The sequence below is a fragment of the Pipra filicauda genome, unplaced genomic scaffold, assembly GCF_003945595.2.
Source record: "Pipra filicauda isolate LSUMZ 115617 unplaced genomic scaffold, ASM394559v2 scaffold513_size392548_pilon, whole genome shotgun sequence".
NCBI classification, from domain to species: Eukaryota; Metazoa; Chordata; class Aves; order Passeriformes; family Pipridae; genus Pipra; species Pipra filicauda.
Genome location: NW_024104658.1, coordinates 328,753 through 339,081, shown reverse-complemented (window position 1 = coordinate 339,081; position 10,329 = coordinate 328,753). Strand labels below are relative to the sequence as shown.

General features: G+C 57.7%; 2 protein-coding genes across 4 annotated transcripts; one reads left to right on the top strand and one right to left on the bottom strand.

Annotated features, from left to right (window-relative positions):
* LOC114002470 lies at positions 1-2,961 on the bottom strand. Of its 3 annotated transcripts, none has more exons than XM_027748439.2 (8): positions 2,540-2,961; positions 2,352-2,426; positions 2,158-2,235; positions 1,162-1,215; positions 1,037-1,072; positions 905-949; positions 569-724; positions 1-476 (listed from the first exon to the last, which is right to left on the bottom strand). In XM_027748439.2, exons 1-8 carry the CDS (start codon positions 2,874-2,876, stop codon positions 139-141), a joined length of 1,119 nt encoding a protein of 372 aa, XP_027604240.1. In that variant the 5' UTR covers positions 2,877-2,961; the 3' UTR covers positions 1-138. The 3 variants fall into 3 exon arrangements, with proteins under 3 accessions (XP_027604240.1, XP_027604241.1, XP_039242852.1); XM_027748440.2 differs by having other exon boundaries at positions 1,162-1,212; XM_039386918.1 differs by lacking the exons at positions 1,037-1,072; positions 1,162-1,215.
* Positions 2,962-4,617: 1,656 nt separating this feature from the next.
* On the top strand, positions 4,618-7,797 carry LOC114002473 (killer cell lectin-like receptor subfamily G member 1). Its single transcript, XM_027748445.2, has 6 exons — positions 4,618-4,666; positions 5,119-5,229; positions 5,721-5,804; positions 6,462-6,610; positions 6,874-6,977; positions 7,466-7,797. The coding sequence occupies exons 1-6, from the start codon at positions 4,618-4,620 to the stop codon at positions 7,659-7,661; spliced, it is 693 nt and encodes a 230-aa protein (XP_027604246.1). The 3' UTR covers positions 7,662-7,797.
* The last annotated feature ends 2,532 nt before the right edge of the window (positions 7,798-10,329 follow it).

Here is a 10,329-nt window from a genome sequence, read left to right as displayed (position 1 = left end):
TGGTAGAAAAGCTATTTTTAATTTTATTAAAATGTCTCTCTTCTATAAACTTTCAAAATATCTGGAACCTCTGCTATACAGATTTGTGCTGTGGCTGCGTAGCAAAGCTGTTGCTCCTGGGGTAGGTGATGGTGGCACTTATGGTGGGGTGCAACTGGTGGCACGGGACAGCTGAGGCTCCTCTTTGCAATCTGGGGAGGTGTGGGGAGTGCCAGGGGAGCAGGGCATTCCAGGGCCACCCTCAAAAAGGGGCACATGGGGGATGTAGTGGCTAAGGGGGCCAGGATGGGTCTGTGGCCGGAGCAGGAGCTGGTGCAGGGTCTCGCCCACCTGCACGAGGCTGTGGGAGAGGAGCTGGAGGTGGGAGACTGTGTCGCTGGCCAGGCTCTCCAGTAGTGCCTGCTGCTGCCGTGATGTCTGCAGGATCTGCACCAGCAGTTGCTGGACGTTCTGGAGCAAGCTTGCCACACCGGGCCCTGCAGTGAGAGAGGAGTCAGTGGCAGCAAACCCTCACCATGGCTATGAGAGCTCCCTGTGAGGCTTTTGGGATGCTGCAGGGAGAACCCACCATGAAGGCTTGCATCTGATGCATCTTCACCTGCTGCCGGCTGCTCGCTCATGGCAGCTGTCCCTTGGGAGCCTGAGGCTGCGACAGCCACTGGCAGCATTTGGTTTCCTCTTCCCATCCCCAGGGACGTCTCGCCAGGAAAACGTGCCACGATAGCTTGGCATGGAGGAAACAACCAGAGTGATGGAGGCACCCAAGCCCATGCTCGGCTTCACCCCACACAGAGACCTGGGGAGGCACTGCCTCTGGGAGCCCAGGCCCTGCATTCCCGCTGGCAGGACAGGACAGAGCTGTCCCCTGGACCAGGAGAACTTGCTCAAAACTGCAGACACTTACCAGCCTTTCCCTCTGTTCCTTCCTGCTTCAGGTCAGTGTGACAGCCTGGAATGAGAGCAGATACAGCCTGTGAGCTGCAGCCACCTCCTGCCCCAGGGCGCACAAGCAGAGTAGCCAGGATATGATGCTCACCCAGGATGGAGATAGGAGGGAAGCAGCAACTGGTGTCTGCAACGAGAACTGTATCAGACCCTGCTCGTGGGGCTGAGGGGATTTACTGAGCTTTACTGGGCTGAGCAGGGCAAGGAAAGCCTTACATGGCATGGTGGGTGGTGTGGGTGGCACTCCAGTGATGTGTTCCCCACCAGCTGCTGGGAGAAAGCAGAGAGGAGAGATACACCGTCTGACAGGACTTGGCAGGGGATCACCACCAGCCCAGGGTCTGCCTGGCTTGCCTCGGCCAGCCCCACAGCCCAACATGCCCTAGCCACAGCTCCACAGTGCCCTGCAGGGCCCCAAAGCATTTCAGAGCTAGGTACAAAAGCAGGAGTCACTCACCCACCACTGCAATGCAGCCACCCCTGGGCTGGAAGGCAGCAGCGGCGGAGCAGCGCGCAGGAACGCTACACAACAGACTAGGACTGGAAGTGAAGGAGAATCCCACATCCACTTGAAACTGCAGGGGGAATTTAGGGAGACAGAAGGTGGTTACCCAGTGTGGGATGCTGGCCGGGGCACCCACGCAAATCAGACTCAGGGATGTATCCTGCATCACCTCAGTGCCAAACTCCCTGGAGGGGTGCAAGATACGTCCCTGGGTGGGCTGCGGGGCATGGGAGCTGCAAGCACCTCTGGCCCTCACACACAGTCCTAACTCATCCAAAGACCTATGTTGTTACTGGGGAAGGGGGGAGCCAGGACCTGACAAAGGAAGGGGGGTCACATGCCCTGCAGTGCCACACAGCCACAGGAGACCTCTGGGCTGTATTGGGGCCACTGCCCCTTACAGACTTTATGCCCCACAATCTGCCATGGGGCGGCCAGCAGCCTTGCCATGCCCTCAGGCTGGGTCAGAGCTGGAGACCCCTTCCTGCCCTGTCCCAGCCATCCCTTCATGCTCTGGGGCTGGTTCGACCTCTAGCTGAAGCCTCTGGAGGGGGAAATCCCAACGCTCCCATCACTGAGCATCCCTGATGAGGGACATGTGATGGATCCTCTGATCCCCTAAGCCCCCCATTCCCATCATGCTGGCCTGGGCTTGGGCTGGAGCTGTGGCCGTGCAGCTTGGTGCAGCAGGGCAGGTTGATACTTACGGCTCTCTGGCTCATCCTTTGCACACCGCAGCAGCGGGGACAGCAGCGTGCCTGGGGTGTCCCTGCTAACATTGTGCTCTGCAGAAGGAAGTGAGGGGGGTGCAGAAAACAGCTTCAATAACTGGGTGATGAGGGGTGTCTGCCACCCCACAGACAGGACAAGCCCCACTCCGGCTGTCTGAGCCCACAGGTACCTGGTGGCTCTGGCGAGGATGAAGACCGAGTGGCAAGGGCTGACCTGCGCTTCCTGGTGGGCAGTTTCACCAGTTCTAGAGGACGAGAAAGACCATCAACGTACCCTGGCTGTCCGTGCAGCATCAGTCCCCAAGCAACCCACATCTAGCCACCCTGCTAAGCCCACATGCCCGTCCCTGGCACCCACCTGGCATCCTCCGCTCGCCAAAGACGGGCCGCCCGGCTGCCTTCCATATACTTTTCATGGCCCGATAGTGCGGAGGAAGCCGGGGCGAGTGGTGTCCTGCCCTCCGGCGCGTCTCCCGCTCCGAGTGGAAAGCCTGCTTGAGCGCCTTCCACTTGGAGCGGCACTGGGCCACGCTGCGCCCGTAGCCGGCCGCCGCCAACCCCCGGGAGATCTCCCGCCACAGCGCCTCGTTGGGTCGCGACGTGGAGGCCATGAGCAGGGCGGCCTCCCCCGAGCCCCCCACCAGCGACAGGAGGCTGCTGACCTCCGCCTGCGTCCAGGCTCGCCCCCGGGGCATCCTGCTGGGGCGGCGGGGGGAGCCGGGGGAACGCTCGGCCCCGAGCCGGGATCAGCCCCGGGGCTCGGCCGTGCGCTCCCGAGGGCGCACCGGGAGGATGCCCCGCCGGGGCGGCACCGGGAGCCGTCGGGAGCCAAACCGGGAGTCTCCCCGGGGAGCTGCACGGGGAACCGCCGGGAGTCGCCCCGGGAGCCGCACCCGGGATCGCCGCCGGTCTCACCCGCAGCCGCACCGACCGCCCCTGCGCCGCACCGGGCGCCGCGCCGGGAGCTGCCGGGAGTCGCCGGGAGCCGCATCGAGCATGTGCAGCCCGGGGAGGAGCCGCTGGGAAACGTAGTCCGGATGAGCCATCCTTCCCCCAGCATAAGCTGGCAGACCGGAGCGGGGGACGTTGTCTGTCCCCGGGGGCCTGGGGGGCTCGGGGGGCACGGCAGGGATGGCCATCGCGGCAGCCCTGAAGGCTTGGGGGAGGGTAAGGAGCACCCCAGCCCCCCGCTTTCCAGGGCTGAGATGCAGTTGCAGCCCCATGCAAAAGAAAGGGCAGCAAAAACCACTTGTAAGCAAATACCCCGTGGCCTTGCTGCTTGGAGAGGGGCGCGTGGCGACGTGACCTGCACCTCAAGGCAGATCAGACTAAGACAGTTGGGGTTGTTGAGTTTTGAGAAGAGAAGGCTCCCAGGAGACCTTATAGCACCTTTCCAGTACCTAGAGGACTACAAGAGAGCCGGAGAGGGACATTTTATAAGGGTATGCAGTGATAGGACAAGGGGGAATGACTTCAAACTGACAGAGGGCAGGTTTAGATCAGATTCTAATCATAGAATATCCTGAACTGGAAGGAACCCACTGGGATAATCAAATTCCAACTCCTGGCCCTCATAGGATACCCCAAGAGTCACACTGTGTGCCTGAGAGTATTGTCTGAACACGTCTTGAACTCTGTCATGCTTGGTGCTGTGACCGCATCTCTGGGGAGCCTGTTTTGTGTCCAACCACCCTTTGGGTGAACAGTCTGTTCCCAATATCCAACTTAGACCTCTCCTGACATGGCTTCATGCCATTCCCTTGGGTCCTGTCCTGGTCATCACAGAGAAGAGATTGATGCCTGCCCGTCCGCTGCCCTTCATGAGGAAGCTGCAGACTGAGATGAGGTCTCCCCTCAGCCTCCACCAGGCTGAATAAACCAAGTGACCTCAGCTGCTCCCTGTATGGCTTTCCCTCTTTTAGAAAGAATTTCTTCACTATGAGGGTGGTGAGGCACTGGTACAGGTTGCCCAGAGAAGCTGTGAATGCCCCATCCCTGGAAATGTTCAAGGCCAGGCTGGATGGGGCTCTGAGCAACCTGGTCTACTGGAAGGTTTCTCTGCCCATGGCAGGGGAGGTTGGAACAAGATGATCTTTAAGGTCCTTTACAGCCCAAATAATTCTATGACTCCATGACTTGGCTGCCCAGCTCAGCCCTGGACCTGTGTCTGAGTTATTAGCCATCCCCATCACCTGCTACCCCAAAACCAGGGCCACAGAGTTCCCTTGTGCTGGAACACCTGGGTGCCAGCCCCAACAACCCCTTGCCCCAAGTGTCTGTCAGCACCATGACACCCCTGGTTTGTGTCCCAGGTGGTGCCTCTGGGGACCCCACCAGGAAGTGACACTTTCCATTTTGCATCACACCCGTCTGACAGTGTCTGGGAGAGGGTTGCCAGTGTCCCTGTGGGGTGCAGAGCAAGAAATCAAAGAAGGGATGGAAGAGAGGGTCACATACGCTGATCTGCGCTTTCCCCCAACACCAGGTAATGGCGCGGTGCTCCCTGTCCCTGGCACCCCAGCTCTCTCAGCGGATTCCCTGCCCTCCTGCAGACCCTTGGCCTCCCAGACCTGCTTCCCCCAATTTCTGTGTGTCCTCTCCCAAGCAGCTCCTCTCCAGCCTCCTTGCAGACTGCCTGCTCTCAGGGTGGGGGGCAGGAGAGGCTCAAGAGTGGGGGATGCCCACTGTACCCCAATGCCACAGCACACACAGGCAGTCCCTGCTCTGCTCTCCCTGTCCCATGTAAAGTGCTGTCTGCAGGGAAACAACTTCTAGGAGGGTCACACTGCTGCAAATGGGCTCTCCCCCACTTTTCCTGGGCTACCCTACTACCTTCTGACATCCTGCCTGGGATTCACAGACCTTTCCTGGCTGGAAGTTACCCACTGCTCCCACCAAGCCCCCCAGGGTCTAGGTTAAATTAAATCCTTTTCTCAGGTCCTCAGCAGCCGGTGCGTCTGCCCTGGTGCTGGGCAGCCCTCAGCCTGGGTCTCCTCTCCCTGGTGCTTCTGCTGGCACAAATCATCCTTGTCAGCTTGAGCTTCCACTGTGAGTACCTACCTGCCTGTGCCTGGATCTCTGTGTCTCGGATCTTGCAGTTGGAGCTGGTGCCACAGGGCCAACAGACAGAGCTGCAGCTTCCCCAAGGAGCTGGGCCCTCCCACTTGGGGCTGAGTGCACCGAGGGTTCTGGGGCAAGCGAGAAAATTGGTTAGGCAAGACATCGCCTACTTGGCTGGAAAAAAAAGTTGGTGGGACAGCGTGGGCTTGGGGAAGGCCATCACATGGCATTGAAAAGAAAGCAGGAAGGAGAGAGGTGACACTGAAACTGAAAGGCAGCAGCACTTTCCCCGAAAGTCGGTGTTGTGTTGGGCTCCCAAGCACAGCAAAAGCCGCAAGGCCCTTGGCTGGCTTGGCGTACCCAAAGCAGGAGATGTCCTCACCCACAGCTGTGGGGTCACCCTGTGGGAGAGGACACCGTGTGCTGCTGGGAGCAGGAGCCCAGAGTTGCTGGGACACCCCTGTGCTCTTCTTCTGTAGATTTAGTACAACAACAGATGAGCTGCACCCATGATCTCTGGAGCACGGAGAAGAGCGCCAGCTATGGGCAACAGACACTGCAAGGTAAGAGAGCCTGGTGAGCTCCTGGACAAAGTTTGGAGAGGGCCTAGCTGCTCCTTTCAAGTAGCAGGATCTGTCCATGCTCCAGGACATTCTCCCCACTCCAAATATTCCTTCACCCTTGCTGCCTGTCTCCTGGCTCATGGCATAGAGAGCTGCCCCAGCACTGCTGAACAAGCTGAATTTGGGACCTTTGGAAGAGGTGACCCCAGCATGGTTCAGCATTGCCTGGACATGCCACCAGCACGAGGCTCATGGATGCCACCAGCATCTGTTTTCCAGATGGCATCAGGTGCTCTCTTTGACCATCTCTGATCCAACTGAAATCTTGACTGAGTTCCCAGCACTTGGGAAATTGTGTTTGTATTGCTTCTGCAAAACTGGAGCTCCCCTCCCTGCCCCGTGCCAGCACCTTCCTGTAACTCCTTCTCCCCAGGGAGCTCCTTCTCATAAGGGCCTCCCTCTGGGGAGCTGGGGCTGGAAGATGGGAGCTGAGCTCCCGAATAACAGCAAGTGGAGGGTGGTCTCCGTGGGGCAGCCCTAGGAGCACAGTGGGTGGGTTGGTACCCAGTGGCTGCCCATTGTCACTGTCCTGCCCCTTGGGCTGGGTGCAGCCCCTGCCAGTTGCCCAATCCCAGCTTCTGTGTTTCTGGTGTGCAGCGCAATGCCAGTTTTGCCCGGTCGGCTGGCTCTGGGATGCAGGGCAGTGCTACTACTTCTCATCTGCCAAAAAGACCTGGGAGAAAAGCAGAGAGGACTGCTGCTCCAGAGGGGCACAGCTGGTCACCATCCAAGACAACACTACCCTGGTGAGTGCACCCAGCCTGCCCTGTCCAGCTCCCTGCGAGCATCGGGCTGTGCTGGTGACCACCTCAAGGTCCCTCAGCAGCCACCCACCCCATCAGCAGCATTGTCTCAGCTCCTTGGCTCTGGCCTATGTGCCCAAATCCTAGCTAAGCCTCCAGGCAGGGAGCTGGCAATGCTGTGCCCATGCTGCACAGCCCCCATCACTAATCGTGGGTGGGGCTGTGTGTCCCCTCAGGGAGCTCACGTGAATCCTCTCCTGTATTAGGCTTTCCTGATGCGCACCACGGACATGGAGGTCTTCCATGTGGGGCTGAAGAAGGATGGCTTTGCATCAGACTGGAAGTGGCTGGATGGCACCACATTGAAGGGGTAGGGCTGTCAGCTTGTCCCCAGCCAGGGCTGCTGAGGGTCCAGCAGCAGGGATCAGGGAGGTGACAGGGGGACACTGGCATGGAGGGATGTGCTCCATATTTTGGCCACCTCCTGTCTCCTCAGGGCTGCACTGGGGCATTTTAGGGAAGAGAAGATAGCGAAGAGAGGCCTGACCCTGGTGCCCATACTCTGCCTGGGTGAGGGACTGGAGGGCTCCCTCAAAAGCAGATTCCCAGATTTTGGTTGGTGCAGTTGGTGCTGAGCCCTGCCAGGAGGGAACTGAGGGTCTCATGTGCCTGATGGGGCTGGGGACATCAGAAAATGTGGCTTAACTGGGAGGAGGCAGGAGACTGTGCTCCATGGGGGGGGTGAGCTTTGCCCCGCAACATCCCTGTGCCGTTTCTGGTCCCTGGCTGGAGGATTTACTGATGGGACAATCTCAGTTCTTCCTGCCCATCCCATCTCAGTGCACTCTCTCCCTGCAGGATCTTCCTAATCCATCGCTACACCAGGTCTTACCAGGCCTGTGGCAGGCTGTCAGGCTTGGGGCTGTCGGGTGGTCTGTGCTCGGAACCCCTTGGATGGGTCTGCAAGCAGAGTGCAGCCACCCTGCAGTGGCTCCAGTCCTCGCCTCCTTCCTTCGTCTGGGGAAACACCACCTACAGCTGTGTGAGGCCCTGATGGCTGTGGGAACCTCCAGCCTGTCCCACCACCATGTTCCCTGCCTGACTCCAGTTCATGGGCATTCACAGGCATTGACTGCTGCCTCCTGGCTCAGACCTCTTTATTTCCCTGTAACTGCATTTTGCCAATAAACTCTGCCAAAAACTGTGTCTGTCTTTGAGGAATGACAGGAGTGTGATAGAGGTGCATCCTCCAGCTCACTGACTCGGTTGCATCAATGAAAAGTGGGAAATTGCCTCTGCTGCACCGTACCAGGAGCCAGCATTCAGCCAGCAGCAATCCAAGCATCCTCGTGGCCTGATGGCAGCATGAGGCAGCTCCTGTGCAGGCTGGAGCAGGTCTCCTGAAAGCTTTTTGATTGTGGTGGCTACCTGGTGTTTATGCTTCTTGGAACACACAGCTGAGAGGTGACCCTTTGCTTCCTCATCCCATGGAGGACTTGGACTGGGCAGCAGCTTATCTACTGGTGCCGACCCAGTCTGAGGAGGTTCCAGCAAGTGGCCTCACTTTGCTTTGAGTCTGGGTGATGTGTGAGAGCCTGAAAGGTCTGATGAGGCTTGAGTTGAAGGTGTTTGGTTCCGGCAGCTGTTAAAGTTTCAATATAGACCTCCTGGTTCCAGCAGCCTGGAGCTCTGGCATGAACATACCTGGGATTCTCCCTGGCATATTCAGAGGACCGATATAATAAGTGCATCCTGTGTCCTGAGCAGGGGCTGGGAGGGAAAAGGTGATACATGGGGTGGTGTAGCCCTGCTGTGGCCAGTACATAGGAGCTTGGGCTCCTCACAGCCTGGGGCACAGATGTAGAGCATGCAGCCCAGAGTGGAGCTCATTCACCCCCCACCCTCCAAAGCCAGAGCATCCTCCAAAATAAAACCACTTTTCGCAAATAAAGCAACTACTTCTGCTTTTCTGCATATGAAGAAGTGTCTCCATCCCACATGGTCTTAGCCACAGTCTGCTATATGACCACAGTGGAGCAGAACAGGACTGAGTTCCTGGACTGCTGCTGCCCAGCTGCCTGCATGGCCCAGAGTGTGGTCTATGCTGATTTGAAGTTTGATGAGCCCCTGCTCACTTCCCCTACCTGCCCTGAGGTTCCCAGGCACCAAGAGAGTGCTGGGCTTGGGACAGGTGTCTCTCCTCTGGACTTGCTCCAACAGGTCCGTGTCCTTCCTGTGCTGGGGACCCCAGAGCTGGATGCAGTGCTCCAGGTGGGGTCTCACCAGAGCAGAGCTGAGAGGCAGAATTCTCTCCCTCGCCTGCTTCCCACCCTGCTTTGGATGCAGCCCAGGACAGGATTGGCTTTCTGGGCTGTGAGTGCACATGGCCGGGTCATGTCCAGCCTCTCACCCACCAGCACCCCCAAGTCCTTCCCAGCAGGGCAGCTCTTGATCTGTTCTTCCCCCAGCCTGTGTTGGTACCGGAGGTTGCCCTGACCCAAGTGCAGCACCTTGCACTTGGTCTTGTTAAACCTCATGATGTTCCCATGGGCCTACTCCTTGACCTTGTCCAGGTCCCTCTGGATGGCATTGGGTGCCTCAGATGTATCAACTACAGCTCTCACCTGGCTGTCATCTGCAAGCTCGCTGAGGGTGCACTAGATCCCCCTATTCACATTGTTGATGAAAGCATTAAGTAGCATTGGTGCCAATATGGATCCCCAAGGGACACCACTGGTCACCAATGTCCACATCAGGACACAGAGCCATTGACCACTATCTTCTGGATGCGACTGTCCTGCCAGTTCCTTATCCACCAAACAGTCCACCCATTGAATCCATTTCTCTCCAATTTAGAGGGAGACTGTGTCAAAAGCTTTACAGAAGTCAAGCTATAAGACATTCATAGCCCTTCCCTTGTTCACTGATGAAATCACTCCATTGTAGAAGGCCACTAGGTTGGTTAGGCAGGACTTTACCTTGATGAAACCATGCTGGCTGTCTCAAACCCAGCTTAGCAAAATGGTTCCCAACACCTCGTACTCTCTGCAGAAACACTTGAGTCAGCAGGGTCAGTGCTGCACCTGGACTCCCCCTCCCCGCCCCACCTGGATCCTGGACAGGGCTCTCTTATCACCCTGCTTGGCAATTCAGGTTCCACCATGGTCTTAGGGACCTTCCCCTCATGGTGCCAGGGTCCCCTTTTTCTAGCGTTCCCAAGTCTCCTCAGTACTTCCCTCTCTCTTCCACTGTCTAAAGACTCATAGTTGCAACCCCATTTCCTCAGGGCCTCTCCCATTTACCTTCCATGATCTCAGGCATCTTCACTGAACCTCCATTTCCTCCCACGGTCTCAGGGTTACTGCATTCACCCCCATGGTCTCAGGGCTCTTCATTGCACCTTTTTTTCTCCCATGGTTTCAGGGTTTCCTTATTCAACTTCAATGTTCTCAAGGCTCCCCAGAGCTTCCCCATCTCCCATATGGTCTCATGGCTTCCCAGCATTTTCTCATGCTGATGGCACCACTGCCTGCGCTCTTCCCAGGCAAGACCCAGCCCAAAGCCCTGGGCAGGTGATGGAGGCAGGAAAAAGGGCAGGATGAGAGCTATTAACGCCAAGAGAAGAGACAGGCTGTAAATCCACAGAAGTCCCCAAAATGGACAGACTGAGGGATACCAATGTGTCATCCCGCAGCTCCAAGAAAATGCAAATGGCAGATCCT